Source organism: Nothoprocta perdicaria, unplaced genomic scaffold (genome assembly GCF_003342845.1).
Source record: "Nothoprocta perdicaria isolate Ctin4 unplaced genomic scaffold, notPer1 scaffold_383, whole genome shotgun sequence".
NCBI classification, from domain to species: domain Eukaryota; kingdom Metazoa; phylum Chordata; class Aves; order Tinamiformes; family Tinamidae; genus Nothoprocta; species Nothoprocta perdicaria.
The window spans coordinates 137633-159508 of NW_020455625.1; the positions used below are offsets into that span (position 1 = coordinate 137633).

General features: G+C 39.1%; 1 protein-coding gene across 1 annotated transcript; it reads left to right on the forward strand.

The window, feature by feature from the left end:
* The first annotated feature begins 1579 nt into the window (after window positions 1–1579).
* On the forward strand, window positions 1580–21022 carry OPN3 (opsin 3). Its single transcript, XM_026044799.1, has 4 exons — window positions 1580–2375; window positions 16215–16534; window positions 17917–18168; window positions 20081–21022. The coding sequence occupies exons 1-4, from the start codon at window positions 1580–1582 to the stop codon at window positions 20342–20344; spliced, it is 1632 nt and encodes a 543-aa protein (XP_025900584.1). The 3' UTR covers window positions 20345–21022.
* Window positions 21023–21876: the final 854 nt, after the last annotated feature.

Below are 21876 nucleotides of genomic sequence, written 5' to 3' on the forward strand. Positions count from 1 at the left end.
AAGTCATCTAGGAAATGCTAGAGTGTTTCAAGGCCTGTTTTTTTCCTAGAGGTCTGAGGAACTTGTATTCTAGCTTGTTGTTCTGCTGTTTTAATCTCATAAACTAAGATACACATATATTTAGCCCTCTGAGTTTACATACGCTTCCAGTAACACACACACGTACTCTTCCAGAAGTGCAAATAATRGGTTGTGGTTTCTCCTTTCATGCAGCTTCAAAAGTAAAGGTAAAATCTTATTTGCAACATTACCATTAATACACATGCATGTTTGATGAGCAGTGTCTGATACAAACAMGAAAACATTGCAAAGTAGGTGCCTATTTCTTACTAAATATTGCAGCTTTCTAACAGGCTGAAAATTTAGAAAAGGATTGACTAATAAATTAATTAGATGATCCAAACTGCATTGGCTGTAAACTCTGTTAAGACAGGCCCTGCACTGGAAGTTAGGAGTCTGGGTTCTGTTTCTAGTTTTGCCTTTGGCCTGGTATGATTCAGAAACAGCATTTCTTTTTATTCTGCCTCATGGGAATAGTCGTACTGCATTTCACTGAAAGATATGTAGAAGTCTCCTTGTGAAATATTCAAGATCATTTAAACAATGTTAGCAGTTTGACTATATTAATAATGTGGCCATTTTCAAATCAAGCAYTGAGCAGACTGCATATTTATATTGCAGTTGAATCTATTTTGCAATGAAAATACAAAATTAGGAATTCTGAGAAATGACCTTTGTCAAATAAAATTTGCATTTTCTCTTAAAGGTACAAACTAGTTTAACATTGCYCTTCAAGAGCAGAAGACAGAGATGTCTTCTTCTCAATGAAGTTTGGCATTAATTTGGCCAAGCTACGTCTTAATATTTTTGTTTGGCTTTCGCCAGGCAGCAGTTCTAAAGGAAGGGTGGTGTACTGAAGTATTTTTGCACACTATCTGCATGCATAGGTAACTTACTGATGAGGAAAGCTGGAGGAAAGGTCCTACTGAAGTGCTTCTGATCTCTTACTTTAATCTAAGAGAAGATCTAAATTGAGAGGGGYTTATTTGGCCCCAGGAAAAGACAGRACTTATCAGCATACAGTATCCCCTGGGCACCCTTCAACCAGGCATCTAGCAAAGAACAAAAATCAGAGGTCTTTTTGTGAGGAAGACTCACATGTGTATTAGGGCAAGGTATATTAGGCCAAAAGCCATGTTGTGCAGAAATCATCATATATATTTAGGTCCAGGTAGGTCTGGAGACARTACGACTACACCATCACAGCCAAGGGGCAGAACAATCTCCTGACAGACACCAGCAGGAGCTGTGCAGAGCCGGCTGGTAGGTCTCTGTACCATTTTTACCTGCAGTGCAGACAAAAGTGTAAAAATAGATGGTTTCATGGGGTGAGCTTCAGTGTCTGACCCAACTTATTTGCTCTTCCTCTCACAAAAAATATATATATGTGTGTGTTCACTTGCACCACCTATTTCTCTGGATGCTGCCAGGTGTTTTGTGAGGACAAAGCTGAGCAACCTGGGAAAATTGCAGGGAGACACCTAACTCCTTGGGAAGGAAAAAATCTGCGCCTCTAGATATGCACAAGTCTGGTAACTACTCTCTCAAACTCAGCAAAAAGCAGGCAAAATCCAGTGTTAGAAGGATCCAGCCCCAAAGGAAGCGCCTTCACTGCAGGAGGCACAGGCTGCCTCTCGCTCCGGCAGCCCCGCTGCCCCGCTGGAGCACGAGGGCCGCCCGCCCGCGGGGCTGCAAGCGCTGCCGGGGCGGCCTCGCCGAGGCAGAGCCGCCCGGGCGCTGTGCGGAGGCGGCGGCGGCCACAGCGCGCACCGCCCCGCACCGCCCCGCACCGCGCGGGACGTGCCGCGCCGCGCCGCTCTCCTCTCCGCGCTCCCGCCGCGGGGCCCCGCGCGCTGCGGGACGCTCCGCGGGGCGGCCGCGGCTCCTCCTCCCGCGCCGCTCGGCCGCGCGCTCGGGGCAGCGGCGCCGGGGCGGGCGCCGCGCCATGCACGGCGGCAACGGCACGGGCCCGGGCGCGGGCGCGGGCMCGGCGAGCCGCCCGCAGCCCGCGGCGGCCGAGCAGGAGGCGCCCGGCGAGCGGCCGCCCTTCAGCGCGGGCACCTACGAGCTGCTGGCGCTGCTCATCGCCACCATCGGCGTGCTCGGCTTGTGCAACAACTTGCTGGTGCTCGTGCTCTACTACAAGTTCAAGCGGCTCCGCACGCCCACCAACCTCTTCCTCGTCAACATCAGCCTCAGCGACCTGCTCGTGTCCGTCTTCGGCGTGAGCCTCACCTTCATGTCCTGCCTGCGCAGCCGCTGGGTGTGGGACGCGGCCGGCTGCGTCTGGGACGGCTTCAGCAACAGCCTCTTCGGTGCGTGCTCCCGCTTCCCTTCCCTTTCCCAGCGGCTCCCTGCTCAGCGCCCCGCGCTCGCTCCCTTTGCGCTGCCCGGCGCCCCGCACCGCGCCCTGTCCCTCCGGATCCGCGCGCCGTGTCCCTTCCCCCGCGGGCTGCTCCCGGAGCCGCCCTCGCTCCCAGCGCCCGGGCTCCTGGCCGGGCCAGGAGGCGCCTTCCCCTGGGGAGCTCCTGGCCTGGCRTGCCGTTGGTTCGTGTGTTTGCTTGTTTGTGTGTTTGTTTGTTTTCAAGCCGTGAGGAAGGAATGTGCTGCTACTGTTGCCGCTTGTGAAAAACTACAAAGTCTATAGTGCCATTTCTTCTGAAATTCTTACACATCCTTAGCAGAAATCTGTGAAAGGACAGTATACATCCAGATATATGCGTGCAGGCTGTTGAAGGGTGTATAGTTTTGTTTTTAATGACAAATCATGTAAAAATGTTACTTTTTTTTTTTTGTAATGGTGGAAGTTTTGCAGGTCAGTAGCCAGATTTAAAGTTTGTGTCGGACTTTTATAAGGCTGTGCCAGAAAAAAAATGGATCTCTGCACATGCAAAAAAAAAAAAAAAAAAGGCACACTAGAAGTTGTCTTTGCTAAGATAATTCAAGGCAAGCCCTCTGTAGGCTTTGCAGCTTTCCTGCATATTTTTTATTTTGTGTTTGTTTTATTATGTGGCACTAATGTGCCCTTGGGCAGCTGGTAGAAAGCTCCATGGTCCCTGGTGATAGATTTGACTGCTGCTAAACAGTGCAGCAAAGTGTCTTTGGAAGGCTTGGTGGATGCAGGATGCATTTAGACGTTTGTGCAAGGTTTAGTGTAGCATTTAGGGTGCACAGTTCTCTAATTGCCTGGTGTTAACAGGGAAAGGTACTGGTCTAAATTAACACTGTATTAGTCATCCCAGTCAAAAATTTAAGAAACTGAAGCATCTTCCAATGTCTATCTTGTACCCAGATTCTTGTGGACAGTTGAACATTAAGCTTACATAGAAGTTCCTTTTTTTTTTTTTTTTTTTTTTTTAAGTATGGTCGTGCTCCTGTATTCTCTAATATGCCCTTGTCTTTGAAGACAGCATTTTATACAGGGTCAAATTTTGGTTAGTAGGGGTCATATGAAAACAAGATTATATTCTTCAAAGATGAAACAAATGGAAATAATGAGATATAAATTACGAAGCGAAATGCGTGATCATACACTGCTTTCATTTCTTGCTTTGGGAGTATCACATACTTTGTCATTATAGATATGTTCAGTATTTATTAAACAGAGCTTATTTCCAAAGAAATATAGGCAATTTGTGAGCCTTGTCTACAAAATGATACAAAAGGATCCAATTTCCAGGTAACATCATTGGGCCACAGCATTGTATCCTTTTCTTGGTGCCATGATTTCTGATTCCACAGTGTGTTTCAGTGAGAAGAATTCTCACTGAGGTATTAGAGGAGTACATATTTGTATGTAAAAACTGTCACATGAACATAAAGCTTCAATACATCACCCTACTCCTCAAGAACATYTGATCCCTGAATTTACTTTCTTCAGCAGCTATGTAAAGGAATTGAAATTATCTCCCTGGTTATTATGCTGTGAAGCTAACCCAAAAAGTTAAATGTAATTTTTAAATTTTCCTTTTGTACAGACTTTTGTTTCCACATTCTCAATAGGAAATAAAAAGATTGTTCTTTTTTCTGCGTGTGAGGAAAAGTATTTTCCTACCAGGACACACTGGTACAGGAAGAAAATAGTGGCTCGGAGGCAGCATTATAATCTTTCGCATTTGGACCATTGCCACCTTGGTTTCTATTTTGATTTTTTCTAATGTCTATGAAGAAGATTTTCTTTTTTTTTCTTTTTAAGAGGGCAGCAGGGAGAGCAAGAGACCACTGATTGAAATTTTATTCAGAGTAACACCAGATACTATATTCACAAATACAGCCCTGTATTATAAAAGCTGATGTCAGCTATCATGGCAGAAAAAAAAACAGAAATGTAGTGATATTGCATTGTTGCAGGTCATATGCATGTTGAGTGGTAGTGACTCAACCTGCAGCTCTCACTTAGTCTTTAAGAACTTTGGGAAATAAAAAATGCTTTCAGCAGTGAGAAGTGCAAAATGGACAGCTCTTAAAAGTAAGCAGCTCATTAACCTGTGGAATAGGGACCTATCCTCAGTCTCAGTATAATACAGGCTCAGTATAATTCAGTGACCTAATAAAGATATTTCTAGAATAAAGTGATGTAGTTCTGTTACCACGGATATGGAGTCTGTTAAATCCTAACATTTACTGCTGTGGATATTTGTCTGCTGGGATCAGACTCAGTTCAACTCATTTTGTACTGAGTGACCCAAACTTGTTTAGTTGCATCTTTGTAATTACGTTCTTGAGTATGAACATGGACATTGCTCTGTGGCTTTTCCCTGTTGGTCCTCCAGCCCTGAAGGCTCTCTGAGTTCAAGTGTGATAATCCCGATGCACTTTGCAGAGAAGAACAACACCCACCCCCACCGTACAAATTTTCTCAGTTGTTCATCTTTTCCTAGAGCTAATGTATAAATGAGATATTCGAATGAATCTATTGAATTTGAGGTGTATAAGGTTCAAAAACATCACTTTACCTTGTGCAAGCACTGCAGCTTATGCCAAGAACTTGATTTCCTGTTGACTTGCAAACCCTCTCCTGGCTCTGCTTACAGATGTATTCCCCTCATAAACTTAGGCTGTCTATATGTTAATGATGGATGGAGACCATTTTAAACAGTGGATTTATGGTCATCTTGGATATCTTCTCAGGACTTAACTCTTGGGCAAGATAGCTTTGTATCTATAGCCTTCCCTTCTTCCCCCAATGTAAAGAATAAATACTAGAACTCAGTAGACTAATAGGTGTCTATCCTGATAAAATAAAATAATTTCTTCAATTAAGAGATATTTTTAAGCTATGAGGTTATATTTCCATGTTACTGTGAGGTCAACTCTATACAGGTCCCACTGAGCCTGCCACCCATTCTTTATGTAACAGCTTGTACCTCTTTTCCTGTCTGTAGTAGTTGGTCTTGTTGCAGGTAATACAGATAACTGTGCAATCCCTTTATCTGAATTACAACTTCCATTTAATACCACTTCCAGTGCAACTTCCTCCAGAACACCTGGAGGGTTTCTCTGTATCCCATAGATTTTGGTTACAAGTGCTAGAGAAGATGCCTGACAGCTAAACACACTCAACTGATCTTTATTAACAGATAAAGATAGGAAAAAAGAGAGAGATAAACAAGGATTTGTTTGATTACAGACTAGAGGCTCAGAACGTAATAAACCATATGTGCATCTGCTAGCTTTTTGCAGAGGAACAAGATTTTTAAATCACAATGATTGTCACAGAGTTTGACATCTGCAAAAGAAGCATGTATCTTTGATCAAACATAGGCAGATCTGTAGCTGTCGGCCTTAGTGCCTTCTGTAGATTGGAATAAGTCCCAAGGGTTCAGAAGTAAGCTCATCTGATCCTGTAGAACATATATACCCCTTAAGCAGAAATCACATCAGCTACAAGTAATGACAATTACATCAGCTGCCAGTAGTGTTCCCCTAACATTTTCTGATATGTTTAATGAAGCAGGGGATAAAATGAATGAAAAAGTGGTTGATGACAGGAATGGTCTTGAAGAAGAGGGATCAAAATTGTTCATCTGAGGCCATCCCTTGGTGGGAGGTTGCCTGGTAAGGACGTAGTCAAGGGTAGGCTTTACATTACATTTACATTTACATTTACTTAATTGCAATTGAAGGAATGGCATAACTAAACTGTTGAGTAGAGACCTCTGTCATTATTAACTGTGACCTGTACTAGTAAAGATAAATAAAATTCACCAACTGTTAATGTCAAACTGATCAGAGGTATAATAGCACTTTTGAACAAGTCACAATGCCTATGCAGCAGGTAGCTCTTGAGGAACAACCAAGTAAATGTTAAGATCCAGAGACCTTAAACTCCTTCCAAGCGTAAGAACAGGAGAAAGAATGGAGAAACATTTGGAAGATATTTTAGGGATTTTTATTTCCTGTAGAATTCTTCAGAGTGCAGAAATGTCAGAGCACCTGATTACAATGGAAGAGCTTCATTCAGGGCTGAGAGGAAAAATTCACAGAGGATTTTCTCTTGTTCTTGTTTTTAAACAAGTTGATTTTTTCCCCAAGAATGCTGAAGTAAGGATTAGTTACCAAAGATTATCCTGTGGTCCTGGCTTCAGTTACAATCTAGGCAAACAAAAACATTTAACTATGTATAATTATTCACTACGTCATCTAAGGCTCTTTTCTATACACAGTGAAAGAATTATGCCCCTTACTATCCTCTTGCACTACCATGTATATTATACACACCGRCTTAATCTCACTAAGAGCATTAACTAAGGTTACCCTTCAGTTTTAGGATCTTGTTTTACCGATAGCAGGAGACTCGCTGTGCTTCCAGCTTTAGGAGTTAATCCCCTGAAGGGCTGAACTTGTAAGAGGTACTTAATCTTACTCTAGCTTTATAGTAGAGCAATGTTCATATATTTGAAGTTTGTTGTGTCCAGTAAAAATGATTCCCATCATTTCATTTCTATTCCCATAGATTTGACTGCATATGCTAAAATTTGTTGAGAATTTAGAAGTGATACATAGCTGTATATTATAACCTTTCTTTGCTGAATTTAAACAGGTTGGATATTTATTACTAGGGTAATATAAAGCATAGTATACTAGTACTTTGTTCTTTTGCTATTGACAAGAGTTTGCTTCTAGTAAATGTTTGTTATGTAGCTTTTCAAAGGTGGAAGGGGTGATAGGGACTGAAGAAGAGGTTCTTTCCCTCTTTGTGATTCAAGATGCTATTCAGTAAATACTAGTACAGCACTTGGACACAGGTCAAGGATCCACTGGCATAAAGGATTATATGCCCTTTGACAGAAATTTTGGTCTGTATCAGACCTGAAACCTATATTTGCTACACTATGTTACATTTTCTCTGCAGAGATACTCAGTTATCAGAAAAACATATATCATATTTGCACATGTCCAAATTATAAGCCACGCTTTGGAGATAGCGTGGCAAATAGATGCCAACTAAGTTATATATTGCTTGGAGAAGACTGAAGCAATCGTAGTTCTTATTTTTCGAACTGGTTGAAAACTGTCTTCCAAAGGCTTTGCAATAGATTGTTAGGGATTATAAAGTCAGAATGTGCATATGATGAATGGGACAATATGGTGCAATTCAGATATGTGTGATACTGCCTTCCCTGTTGACTGACACTATGTGGCTGGAAGTAGTTGATAATGTATCAATGCGCATGGGACTTCTCTGTGGAAAAACACTGCCACACCTGAGAGATAATCTAACCGAGTTAAAGTATTTTAATTAGAAAGTAATAAAAAATGACAAAAATTAGATTTTTCTTCCTTTTTTTTTTTTTTTTTTAAGAAAGATATATTTCTTCATCAAATAATAGTTACCCATTCAGCTGTAATGTTGAGTGCTAGGAGAAAGAACTGCAACATAGAAACAGAAGACATTTTTTATTTTGCTTACACTTGACCTACACAGTTTAATTGGGAGTGACCCCATCCATGGTAGTGTAATTGCTGAGGCTTAAATCAGAACTAAAATTGGCATCTGTATTTCCTAAACAGTGAAACCCCAAGAGTATTTCTAATCAGTACTCTTGAAAGAAAGATGATTCTCTGAGATGAAATTCTATAGATCAGATGAGCATTATCTGTAAATTCAGATCAAGCAAGTCTTTCAAAAGGAGTTTCGAAGTCTTTGATTTGGTAATAGGTTAAAGCACGCCTCAAAACTTTGAAACTTTTCTTGAATCAAAATATCTAGATCTCAAGAATAAATAGCTTTAAGCTTAACAAAATCCATTTCAGATAAAATACTAAAAAAAGTTTTGAAATGCGTATTTTTCCTCAGAGAATCAAAGTAATGAATTCCCATATTTGCCTCACATTTATGAAAAGTATAGTTTGTCATACCAGGGGCTAATACCCAAACAAAAACCATAATGGCCTTCTGTAGCTGGTATTTTTAAAATCTGTGCATATTTAGTCATTCTAAACCACACAACTCATTCAGAATGAAATTTATATTATTTACAGAAAAAAAGCACGTGTAAAATTGTGTGCTTTCCTCTGTTTTAAGCCAAACAAGACTGAATTATATCAGGAAGATGAATGAAGTCGTTCATGTACCAAAACCTCATATATAAGGCTATCGGAAGCAGCCCAGGAACGTAAATGACATGCATACCTACTGGCCAAAGCTGGCAGGGGTTTTGCAGGTTAGAATTGCCACTGTTGCTCCTGAGCAAAGTCTGGCATTATGCAAGGCACTGCATTTCTCTAGGGACAGCACAAGAAACCTCCAATCATTGTGTTCATAGAAGGTCCTAAGCAAATCTCCACCAAGGCTCAGCTTACCTCTAGTAACACTGCCAGTTTCCCTGGGTGTGATTGTCCTGACCTGTTGCTCACCGGACACTCAAGCCTCACCCCCAAATCTATGTATTTTGGTAGTGAAAGAAGGGAGAAAGGTAGAAACCTCTGTTTACCTTAGAACTGCGTCAAACCAAAGATTTGTGGTTACTTCTTAGAGACTGTAATAGATTAATTTGTTGAAAGGACTGGTCTCCAGGAAGTGGCACTTAGAAGTAGTGAGAGAGTAGCAATAGAGACATCTCACTCAGCATATGTATTATTATATAGATGCTTTGGGGATTCGTTATCCTTGGACAGATGGACAGTATTCTTGCATATTTAACAGCAGGACAAAACTTAGAAAAACTGTGACTTAAGACCCTTATTATCCTAGATTTGACTTTCCAGTTTGATTTCTGAGCATGCAAATAAGAAAATGAGCAGATGTACTTTTCTGACTGCCATGCAATTCCATGTCATCCTTTCCTGCAAGATGTGAAATATGAAAGAACATATTTATAGGCAGCAGGATTGAAAAAGAAACATAGAAGATGGAGAATTCAGAAGATGAGGCAGGTTACATTTATTGAAGTATGGAAAAAGGACAGAAATAGCTCTAAGAACAGACTCTAGAGAAATTTTGAAAAAAATATTCCATATTTTATGAGTTGTTGTTGTTGTTGTCTAGTTTGAGGTACTCCAAGTCTAAGATTCCTTTACTTACCTGCAGTGCAATCTCAAAATTTTAGGAGTTAATTTTCAACTCCTACTGCTCAAGAGAGATGTTATTCCACCTAGAAAGTGCCTGCTCAGTGCTTATGAGGGAATTATGGCATCAGAAGATTGACATCGCAGATGTATTCAGCACAGAGGAATCAATATTAACTATTTCTAACAGTATTATTCAGTGTTAAATAATCCCTACTGCAAAATATAGCTATGTTTTTGTCTATGAGATCCAAAGCCAGGAGTTTATCTTCTGACTCTTGTTAGCAGGTGTTTTTCAGCTCTTAGCTTCTCTGTAGTACAAACTGCTAATACAAACTTCAACCTTGTCTTCATCTCTGTTTTAACATGAATTAGCTGAGATTAGCCATGCTGAATTCATTATAAATTTTACAGTAGAAGCAGACTTTCAAATCTCTGTGTAATCTTGAATCTGAATACACAACGGTCACTCTTACAACTGTGCAGTCCTGTACTACTACTGCTTAAATTTGCCTACAGTTGAATTAATGACGAAGCAATAGTGGGATTTGTTTATAAACCTTTGGGTAAAGTAAGTGGTGCTGCTTTTAGGTGTTTTGTTTTGATTTCCAAATATAGCGGGACATGTCAATTTTTCTCTAATTTAAAAGTTCAAACAGCCTCTAAACTAGATTAAGATCTTTATGGAGGTTTACATTCTGTTTAAAAATCAAGGTAGCTACAATTAATAATTAATAATTAATAATTAATAATTAATAATTAATAATTAATAATTAATAATTAATAATTAATTATATTACGCTTGACTGTTTTTAAATAGAAGATATCCCTACATTAGAATAAGGTCTAATGAAAAAAAATGCTGAGATTCTTTGATGCACAGAGTGGATTTCTCATCAGATCTGCCATATGTACAGTTATTTGATCGTCCCACTACTTAGTTCAGTGTCATATTTTGGAGAGACTTCATTTCTCTTTACGATGAATTTAACAGGTTTCTCTGAACTACAAATAACCAACGTCTTTTATTGCTTCATACACAATCCTGCATTTAAGCTTCTTAACTGTGACCTTCCATCCCCTCTATACATCCTTCCTGACATAAGGATTTAGTGGTAATATTGGGCAAAGATACAGAACTCCGAACTCACCATAAAGAGTGATCTCTTATGATACAATATAACTCTTGTGGACAAGAAGAGTTATAAATTTGTTTCAGGCTTTAACTGTATATCTGAACCCCCTTTTATTATCTTGCAGGAAAAATATCAAATTGAGTGTATTTATAGAAATTATTTTGATATAACAGCTTTGGATTCAAGGGCAAACTGTTCAGTGTATATATTGTAGGGTTCCGTAATAGTGATTGATTCAAAAATAGTTTTCTCTACAGATGGAAGGCTTGCTATCTGATTACAGACTGTCTTGCAGACCTCTGCAAATATATCTGTTTGGGATATTCAGGAATTCCTTAGAAGCAGCTCCCTTAATAAAGTGAGAGCTTGAGTCCGTTTGTGAGCTCTTTCAAGAGAAGTTACAGCTAAACAGTTCTTGAGAAAATAAATGATCTATTGGACAAAAGCTACAACTTCTCTTTTTTTTTTTAATATATGCAGAATTAGTAATTCATCTTTAGCTGTATTTTTAGATGTCATATTTTCTGGTTATCTTGTTCTTTGCATTAATAGGTTAGTAGTGTAGATTTGTAGGAGCCTAGATTAGCATGAAAAGAAGTCAATAACTTGAGATATTGGCAATAGTTTAAAATCTCAAAAGGAAATACATCCATCTTATTTGTTGATCATAATCAAGAGCTATAGAAGTTTAAGCAGTACTTTATTTCTAGTATGTTGAATATACTATAGCAGCTGCTTGAAACCTTCCCTTGATATCAGAGCTAATTTCCATTTGTGTTAATTTCACTTGCCAAAATATAGATGTTCCCATGCCCACTTCAATTTAATTCCACTTTCCTCATTTGAGAAGAAGTCGCACATGCAACATAGCTGACATTCCCAACAGTTGGGACACTCAGATAAGGTACAATATTTCCAGAGTTTGCTTAAGGTTAGTCACAGATAAGAACGTTAAGTTCCCAGTTACTTTAAGAGTATATCCTGGAGGCTCTTAGAAAGTTACATGAGCTCCTCTGTGCTCTGTCTTTCTCAAAGTTTATGTTGATGTTTGTGTTCATGTTAGTTTGTGTTTGCTTCCATATTGATGCAGTTTATGAAAAAAATATGTAATGGTGATTTTTTTTTTTTTTTGACTATACTCTTGCTATTATGTATGGAAGACCTATTTAATAATGAGGAAAATCTCACAAAATGGCAACCAGTTTGGACCTCATGACTCAATGGCTTTGAGTGGAACATAAGCTCCAGAGTAGTTTTGATACGTTTGAAAACTGTACTCATTGAACATTATTTATACTTTAACGTTAGCCATAAAAGAAATATTTGAAATGTTTACAAGCTGGAAGGCTATTGCCAAGAATGAGCCATCATTCCTACTGAAAGCAACAACTCCTCAGTTTGTGGTGTAACTGTGAGCTGTGCAGCTGCTTGTATTTTGAAGAGGCAAAGAGCTTGTGATAATAACATCAGAAAACTTGAAATCATGGATCTAAACTTAAAATTGCTTAGACTTGGCAAAACCAAAAAAAAAAAGCTGTGTTCTATGCAGATTTTTCTAACCTTTATTACTCTTCTATAATGAAAATAGACCGATTAACTTATTAGCTTGTATGTTATATGTATATTGGATCAGTTCTGAAAAAAGAAGAAAGATCTTTATAGAGTAATGACTAAGTCACAAAAAAATATTGTATTTTTATACATAAATATGGGCAAGCAAACTTACAGTTGTAGTGAAGTTTTATACATTTTATGGAATTGCATTAGTGTTTCGTACGCTTATAATCTTCTCCAGTCTGATGTGATTTCATGCTGCATATATAGCAAACATTGCATAGGCTTAATGTTAATAAGATAAAGATGATGGTTGCCTTCAAAACCTTTGAAGCTGTATCGCTTTGAAATCTCTTTATGACTGTGTTCTTTCTCCTGTAAATTCTTCTAACTGAGGTAGTCAGTGACTGACACTCAGTTTCATTTTGGCCATCCAGATGCTCCTAATTGTGTTTACTTGTTTATTTTAAGTTGTGTTGACACCCATCCATCCTGTTCATCTACTGCTGTTAATGACGACAGGAAATATTTTTTTTGTAACATTAAAAAGGAGAAGGCAAAAAGGCAGTACACTAAAAAGATTCCTGTTCCTGTGAGTTAAATTGCTTCTGAAATGCTCATGATATTACCCAGAAGTTGTCCCTTTGGCTGTTTTTGTTCCACTCAGTGGTGTCTTAATGTTGAGAGAGGCTGCCTGTAGTTCAGTTCAGTTCATTTGGTGGGACTAGCTCCTTGGTATCCCTTATCTGAGATAAAAACAGATTTTTTGACTGTTTAAAAAAACATTCAGTTAGATGCAATGCAGAGTCTCGAGGTAGCTTCTGCCCTTTGAACACACTGAGTGTTTTCTTACAAACTCATCTGTAGTGTAACAGAAATGGCACCGAAATAACAAGAACAGCAAAGCCCAAATAAGTCCTGAACAGCACCATCCCACAGCACCCTCCACCAGAACTGATGTGTTGCCTCCTCCCATCAAGATAAAGCTTGTGGGCTTTATCTTTCTAATACGTATGTTATGACTCACTCCCCTGTGACCGATRTCAGTGTTGCTGTTCTTACAGGTACTTCTGCATGTCGTCTCTCATAGGCAGGTAGCCATGGAGCCACAGCAGCCAAGGGGCTTCTTTTGGACACCCCCACACAGATACAATTTATATTATCCCATGGTGCATTTTGTATTTCTTCACTTAACTACTACAAGCTCTCTTCGTAGAGCTACAGCCTAGTACAGCGGAGACCCTGCACCTTAGAGAGGAATTTATTGTAATATGCAGTGACCTTCATTTCTTGCCTCATGCCTGCTTGATAGCAGGCATTTCCTGGTATTCAACAGAACAAGTATTTGCATTTTAATACAAACTGCCCAACTGGCCGACCAAGGTCCATCTTAGGATTCAAGCAGAAAACTCAAGTACCTCTTTTAAGCATTTTAACTGCAGATTGCAAGGGACTGCACACCTGGTTTGCCAGTGTGTAAGTGCCAATATTGAGAGGTGCTGTGCTCCCACTGACTTCCTTGAGAATGCCAGTGACTCAGTTGGTTGCCAGCAACTGTGGGTCCTGCACACCTGCGCTTTCAGACTGTTCAACCAAAACACATGCTTTTGATTATTTTGTACAGCCAGAACTTAGTACTCCATGTACAAAAATAGATGTGAAATACTAAGAGTACATGGAGATGTTGTTTTTTAAATACAGCTGTAGAATCTCATTTACCTGGTTAGTCCTCTCAGCCCCCACTAGGAAGGAAAGAATTATTCAGAGAGTGGTAAGAACAAGGGATCCACTTAGGAATTTTGACTTTGGCGAGGAGCTCATCTTTCTCTCCACTGATCACAAAGCCTCAGTAAACTGAGCGGTGTGAATATGCCCCCCATATTCCAATGCCCCCACATCCCAAACATGTCTGTGGATGATTTTAACACCCATCAGGTAAAATTTTGTAATCACTTGTTTATGTATATAGACCAACAAGAGGTAAATTTCTTTACTTACTTGGTGTTCAGGAAGTAGATAGAATTGAGTTTTACAAAACATTTAGATAAACTAGTATAACAGCATAGAATATTATACATATAATTCTGTAAACCTCTTCTAGTTCCTGCTAAGATCTTGCTCAACTTCAGTGTATTAGGTTCTTAAAAAGGATGCTACCTTGAAGGGCTTTTTGCTAGCGTGATATAAAAGGCCCTCAAGTCTTTTAGAAACTCTCAAACCCTAATTCATCAGTCCTGTTTCTTAGGCCATGAAAAATAAAGTCTTACAGCAGTGACTTATGCCCCAAAAGAGAAATCTATACAAAACTCATTGTGAAAACATCCCTGCCTTATTTTCTGCCTATCTAGCAATATCCACTTCTCTTGTGATGAACAATTTAAGATAACAGATGCCAAAAATGTACATTTTAAAAAAGAATGTCTGTAGTTTCATTTCAAAGGGCCATGACAACAGAATGGCACATTGTCCATCCAAGTGGGAAATCTTTCTGTTTGATAAAGTTAATCAAGAAAGCTTTATAAACTCTTCAAAGAAGATGCTATTTTAATACTTGCAGAATGAAGCAAGTTTCTTACGGTGATCCTGTGAGGAATGCTGTTAATATTATGTTGACTTTGCTAATGAGTACATTGACACAGGGACTGAAGTACTGAAGTTAAGTGGTTCTTTAGATTTTGTTATTCTCAGCTGCCTCCCTAAAATTCTTATTACTGCTGCCTGAGGATATTACTGTTAATTTGTCTTCTTTAATGCTTATCCTTTTTCAAAGTGAAACAGAGTTTCATGTATCTGTGATATCCTTTGGGGGTGTCTACCAGGTAGAAAGGATATTTTCTTTTCAACAAGATCTGCATGTTTAACCTTCTTACAGCTGTGCAAATGCAGGTTATGACAAATACCTATCTACCTGAGTAAATGAAATGCCATATATATGTACGATAAAATATTTATACTTTTTAGCACAAATATACACTAATATAGAGACAGATGTTTGCGTAACCTCACAGAGTGCTGAGAAACAAACCCAGTGGTATTTAGGATATGTTATTTAAGAGATAATGTATATGAGCTTGATTACTGAATCACAGCAGAGATTTTAGTTGACTGACACATGCATGATGGGCAGATTAGTTCTTGATCATTAACTTTCACAGACCATTGAAACTAAAATCTCTATGTCCTAATTAAGACAGAATTGCCTTGACTTCATTAACTTATAAAAGTGACTAGCTAGGGCAATGATGAGAGCTGACAATAACCTGAAATTTCTGTCATAACATATTAATGTGTCAAGTGGGATTGAGAGGAAAGAAAAAAAAAGAATACAGAAATAATTGAAATGAAGACTATAGTATTGATATGATAGCAGGAAGATTAAAAAAAAAAAAAAGCTAGCTGATACCTTCCAGATGGGATTTGTTTAGCAATATAAAATATTGCTTTATCAGTCATTATTTGAAGCACAAACCTTTCAGTAACTTGTAAGAGAAGTCAAAATTCTACTAGTCATTGTGTTTGTATTAAAAGTGCATTTCTGCACTTTTAATTGTTGAAGGCTTTCTTTGACCTCAGTCTCAATTCTGAATTCCGTAGGTTCCCTAACAAGTTTGAACCATGTCATCTTTATATGGCAACTTGGAACACAAACTCTCATTTAACTGAGTAATACTTAGAAAGAAGTATTAATTAGGTTATTCTTTCATGTCTGCCATCATACACCATAGGTCAGATTCCATTACCAAATGTGGAGTAGGTGTGCAGTCAGTCTTACTGCTTGAGTTAGTACTTTACAGAGTACTGAGATATCTCCCAGGAAGCTCATCTGTATTAGATTCATAATGTGTGCTAGTTGTTTTAGAGTTATTTCCTCTGCTGACAGATTATTAAAAGGACTTCAGTCAGATATGCAATATTTGTGAATGATTAAATTAGTTTTCTCTCTTTTCTTCGCAGGAATTGTTTCAATCATGACTCTCACTGTTCTTGCTTATGAGCGCTACATTCGAGTGGTCCATGCAAAAGTGATCAATTTCTCTTGGTCTTGGCGAGCTATCACGTACATCTGGCTATATTCATTAGCCTGGACTGGAGCACCTCTTTTGGGATGGAACAGATACACACTGGAAATACATGGATTAGGTTGTTCAATGGACTGGAAGTCAAAAGACCCCAATGATATCTCCTTCATTCTATTTTTTTTCCTTGGCTGTCTAGTAGCACCTGTTGGGATCATGGCCTATTGCTATGGCCATATTCTATATGCAGTGAGGATGGTAAGTTGATACAAGTGAGAGACTTCTCTTATTGAATATTTTCAGTGAAAAATAAAATACATATTAGTCCTTGAGTGTTGATGTAAAATAGGGTGATGCTGTATATTAAGCATGGAGCAGAGCCTAAATGTAGATCCTTGCTTGCCGTTCGAACTTTTCAGCCTTTAATATTCATCCACATCTGGAAATACTAGAAAGGATGTAGGCTTGTAGTTGAAGCAATGTAGAATTACCAAGAACTGTTTATTGTATAATTTTATTGGGAGGTGAGTCACAGATAAAAGGCAAGTTGGGGAGCTGCCTCTACCCAGTGCTCAACAGGGAAGAGAACCTTCCTTAAATCAGTAAAAAAGGAAACTGCTTGTTGTTGTCACTGGAAAAGAACTACATCTTCCTGAGAAGCAGAATTTTCTCACATCTGAGCAGTTGCATCTAATGGCACCCCAATGTGATGTGAGAAAAGAGGAATATAGAAAACTCTTTAGTCAGGCTCCATTTCAGCTGGAGGGCATTGCTGTTCGCCTTGCTGAGATGTAGTCTTCCCCATGGACACGACAGCAGCCATCAGTTGGCCTCTTAGGCCAAAAAACAGTGCCTAATGTAAACACAGTCAGAACTGTAAAAATTGCATGATATTATATCCTTGAACTAATCTGAAAGGCAAAGAGCTTCTTGGCTGGCTCCCACTGCCTTTTAATGAAAATTGGACATCAAAAACCCTCGGGTGCTACTTACTATTTCAACCAAAATTAGTTATCTTTATTAATGCAATATCCTGTTTTCCATTTGTGTGACTCACTTTTGCCTCAGTATGTCTTAAAAGAAGATGTCGTTGGAGAAGTTATTTTGGTGATACTCATTCTATAATGATTCACACTGTGATTCTGTTTTGTTTTCAGTGACAAAAAACACAATAGAACACTGAATAGTGAGGCATTTATTCTGTATACTGTGTGTTTTGTGAATTTGTCTTGAGAAAATAATCATGTAAAATTCTTCTGAAGGGAGATTAAGTCCAATTAAATCAGGACTGCCTACACATTCAGACAAAGTCTGAGAAAACACTGGATCAAAGTTGTTTATATTGATGGACAAGGACAGATTAGTTTTCTAAACTACTTGGAATGAAAGGGCAATATATTTTGATATATCAATGGATTAGCTGTTTTCTAATGACTTTACTTCTCTGCTTCTCCTGAGATTATATTTTTACATTATTTACTATATCCAGTAAAAATTTGGGAGGCATGATGCAAGCTTTCGGAAGAACTGTAGTTTTTAAAATAAGGTCCCCAGTCTGTGTTCTAAAACTAAGAAATTAATTATTACAAATAAATATAAAATTGTTTGACATTTACCCCTTTTTCCGTTTTCTTGTACAGCTTCGCTGTGTAGAAGATTTTCAGACTGTTCAAGTGATTAAACTTCTAAAATATGAAAAGAAGGTGGCTAAAATGTGTTTCTTAATGATTTCCACATTCCTTATTTGTTGGATGCCTTATGCAGTGGTCTCCCTGCTGGTAACATATGGTTATGGCAACCTGGTAACTCCAACAGTAGCTATCATCCCATCTTTCTTTGCCAAGTCAAGTACTGCTTATAATCCAGTCATCTACATCTTCATGAGTAGAAAGGTAGGTACATCACAGACTTTTTTATTTTAACAGATGTATTTGAACTGTTGTTTATGGCAGAGTTTTGGAGTTGAGATTTGATTTACTTTAATCTCAGTTGCCCAGATTTTTATTTGAACAGCTAGGATAAAGGGGAAAGATTTAGTAGAATTCAAATTCCATACGGTAGTTAAAGTACTGCACTATCAGAAATTAACTTTTATGTTGCTGAGTGACTCAGTAGTACTCATGTGTCCTCATGTGAAAAGGAAAGGACAGAGTATCCAAAATTTGTGTCCGTTTTTGGTAGTTTACCAGTGAAGTGGATTACAACTGGAAAACCTGATCTGAATCACTCCCATATTACACGAGAAATTTGTTAGATAAAATTCAGACTATCCTAAATCTGTTTTCAGTAATATCTTGCTTCTTTGATTTTTCCATTGTAGCAACATGAGGATTGTGCAGCTCAGCTTAGTCTTTGAAATAAGCATATTTGCTTACAAAATACATGAGAGACAACCTGTTTAGGATTTTATAAAGACTAGGATTTTGCTAGGAAAAGATATATATATATATATATATATATATATATATAGGTGGCATTTTGAAATTTTGCTAAATTACAAATGGAGACAAGTGTGTATGGACACTGCTGCAGTGTAGCTCAGGCAAGGGCCAAGCGCAGTCTATATGCTGTTCCTGAGGGAAGGCAGGAGGCCACTGAGGTGCCTGCTCACAGCTTTGTCTCAGGCAGCTCATTTCACGGCAGCCTGATCCTATTACAGCTGTGCCATTTCAGAGCTGGCCTTAAGTACGGAGAGCTAAACCCCAGGGATGGAAGGGGAAGGAAGAGGTTACAAAACATCTCCACCTCAACCAGAGCCCTGATAATGATCATATTTAAAAAGTGCATATTTTAACAGAGTGATTTTGTCTGGCTTTGTCTCTAGATGTCAGACTGATTAGTTTAATCTGGAAGGGATTTGGTAGATTTTGATACCCACAAGCAAATTGAACTGGTATCAAGTACAAGGCCAGTAAAGCCATAGCCATGATAGGAATGGATCAGCTAAGTATGATGACTGCAGATGCATCATTAACTGCTTTTCAGTAGCTGTTTATTCCAGATGAAGACCAAAACATATTTTTGCCAATCTTCTAGATTGTTTTGTCCTCAAGGGAAATCCTAAAGCTTATTCTTCAGTGTTATTCTAGCTGATGTGATGCTTCTGTCTCTAGCCTATTCCAACATGCTTGTGCTTTCTCATGTCTGTGTGCATCGAAAGTACCACCTCATCTCTGACATCTGCAAGGCCTCCACTTGGCCATTCTGTAGAGTTTTCACTTAGCACCAGATGACCTTTCTCTGTCATCTTGTAACTTTCTAAGTCCCCTTCCAACTGAACCTGCTGTCTCTCCGCTGTCAGAATAGGACTGGTTTGTTATAATAAAACCAACCTTGTGCGAACTGTCATGCCAGAGCTTCTTCCATAACAGCCAGAAAAAACAGTCAGTGACCATGTGGGATATTACAAGGTAATCCTTAAAATCACTAAWTGTCAGACTGTCAGAGAAAAATGTTTTACTATCTTCTTATGCAAAAGTATTTTGGTTTTGTTTTTCCTGATTTTTTTCCCAAGCATTCCAATCTTCTTTTGTTTCTAGATTGTAAAGCCTCCTCTTGGTAAAATATTAAAATTGCATTTTAGTGCCCTCCACTGGTCAGGCGACCCTATTGTACTGTCCCAGTGGGGAAAAAAATCATTCCCTGAAAAGCCAACACATTCATTACAGCACTAAGGTAACTCAGAACAAGTGGGAGATAGATRGAAATTGATTATTTTGAGATATTTTCTGTACTTCTTTCTTCACTGAATCACACCAGAGTGATCAGAAGTTGAAATTTCATTCTCTTTATTCTGTTCTGCAGTTTCGACGATGCCTCTTGCAACTCCTGTGCTTTCGCCTGATGAGATTCCAAARGACTGTGAAAGAGACACCAGCAACAGAGAGCGACAAACCAATAAGACCAATCGTTATGTCACAGAAAGTAGGGGACAGACCAAAGAAAAAAGTGACTTTCAGCTCCTCCTCTATAATTTTTATTATCACCAGTGATGACACTCAGCAAACAGAGGAAAACAGTAAACACGGTGGGACAAAAGTAAATGTTATCCAAGTAAAGCCACTATAGAGATGAGCTAAAGAGACTCTAGGCTCTGATGCTCTTCAGCCAGTGGACTCTTTGGACTAAAACTGGTTTGAGATATAGTAACTGTGGGCTACCAATAGAAACCATTTTGAAGAAGTTCATCTGAAGCCCTGCAGGCAGTTGTGGTCACAATACTGAAATCTTTACCTCTGTACCTATCTTGTTGATGGATGTTTTGAACTGTATTTTCTGAAAATGTATCGTAGTGGTTAATGGGTTGGGAGGCCAGTAACCAGTAGAGTACCACAGCAGTGTGTCCTGAGACCTGCCCTTTTTAACATCTTTATCAATGACCTGGAGAAGCTGGCAGTGTATAATTGTCGTTTGAAGATGACACCAAAGTGGGAGGGACCAGTTCRTAGGCTGGAGAGCAGGGCTGATCTTTACAAGGATCTGAATCAAAATGAATGGGCTAACAGAAACTTTATGAAACTCAACAAGGACAAGGTGAAGTTTTGCCTCTGGGAAGGAAACACCCTGTGCAACAATATAGCTTAGGGGCCTGACTGCCTGGAACAGCTCTGCAGAAAAGGACCTCTGGTCATGTTGGACAAGGAGCTGAGYATGAGCCCAGTGTGCCTCAGCAGCAAAGAAGGGCAAGAACAGCACCTGGACTGCACTAACAGGAGTGTAGCCAGCAGAGCAAGAGAAGTGATTATCCCCCTTGATCCAGCACTTGTTAGACCACATCTAGATAGTTCCTTCAGTTTTGGGCTCCCCAGTACAGGACAGACATTTGCAGACTGGAGTGGGTTCAACATAGGCCATCAAGATGATGGGGGCAGGAGCATATGTCCTGTGAGAAGAGTCTGGGGAAATCAGGCTTGGTCAGCCTGGAGAAGAAGAGCCTTCARAAGAACCTAATGGCAGGCTTCCAGTACTATGAAGAGATTTAAAGATGATGGAACCAGGCTCTTGAGGGTGATGCWTGGTGGAAAGACAAGAGACAGCAGGCATAAACTGAAACAAGAGAAGTTCAGATGTAAGGAAAAGCCTTTTCACTGTGAGRACAGCCAAGCAGAGAAACAGGCTGCTCAGGATGTTGTGCCATCTTCACACCTGTAGAGTTTCAAGACCTGACTGGATAAAGCTGACCTCTGAGCTGACCTTATTTTGAGGAATCGGTTAGACTAGGTATTCCTTGAGGTCCCTTCCTACCTAGGTTATCCTATGATTCTCTGTTCTGCAAGCACTCCTGGTGCACAGAGTTACTAGGAAAGAGGGAGGAGTGTTTTGAGTTTGAGTTGTCCGGAGTTTACTCAGCCTGAATCTGAGCTTTGCAGGAGAAAAAAAAAAAAAAAAGAAGTGATATCCATGAGAAAGCTGCCCCTGTGTACTCTGCAGGCCATTATCTTGGTGAGAACCCTCAGCCTTGTTGTGAGAAAAAACATAGAAATCAAAGCATCAGTGGAAAAAGATCAGTGGAAAAGAAAAAGGAGATACCTTTTTATCTTACAATATAGTGCTTTATGCATCTTCTTTTTACATCTTTTGTTTTTCTTTCTGCCTATGCA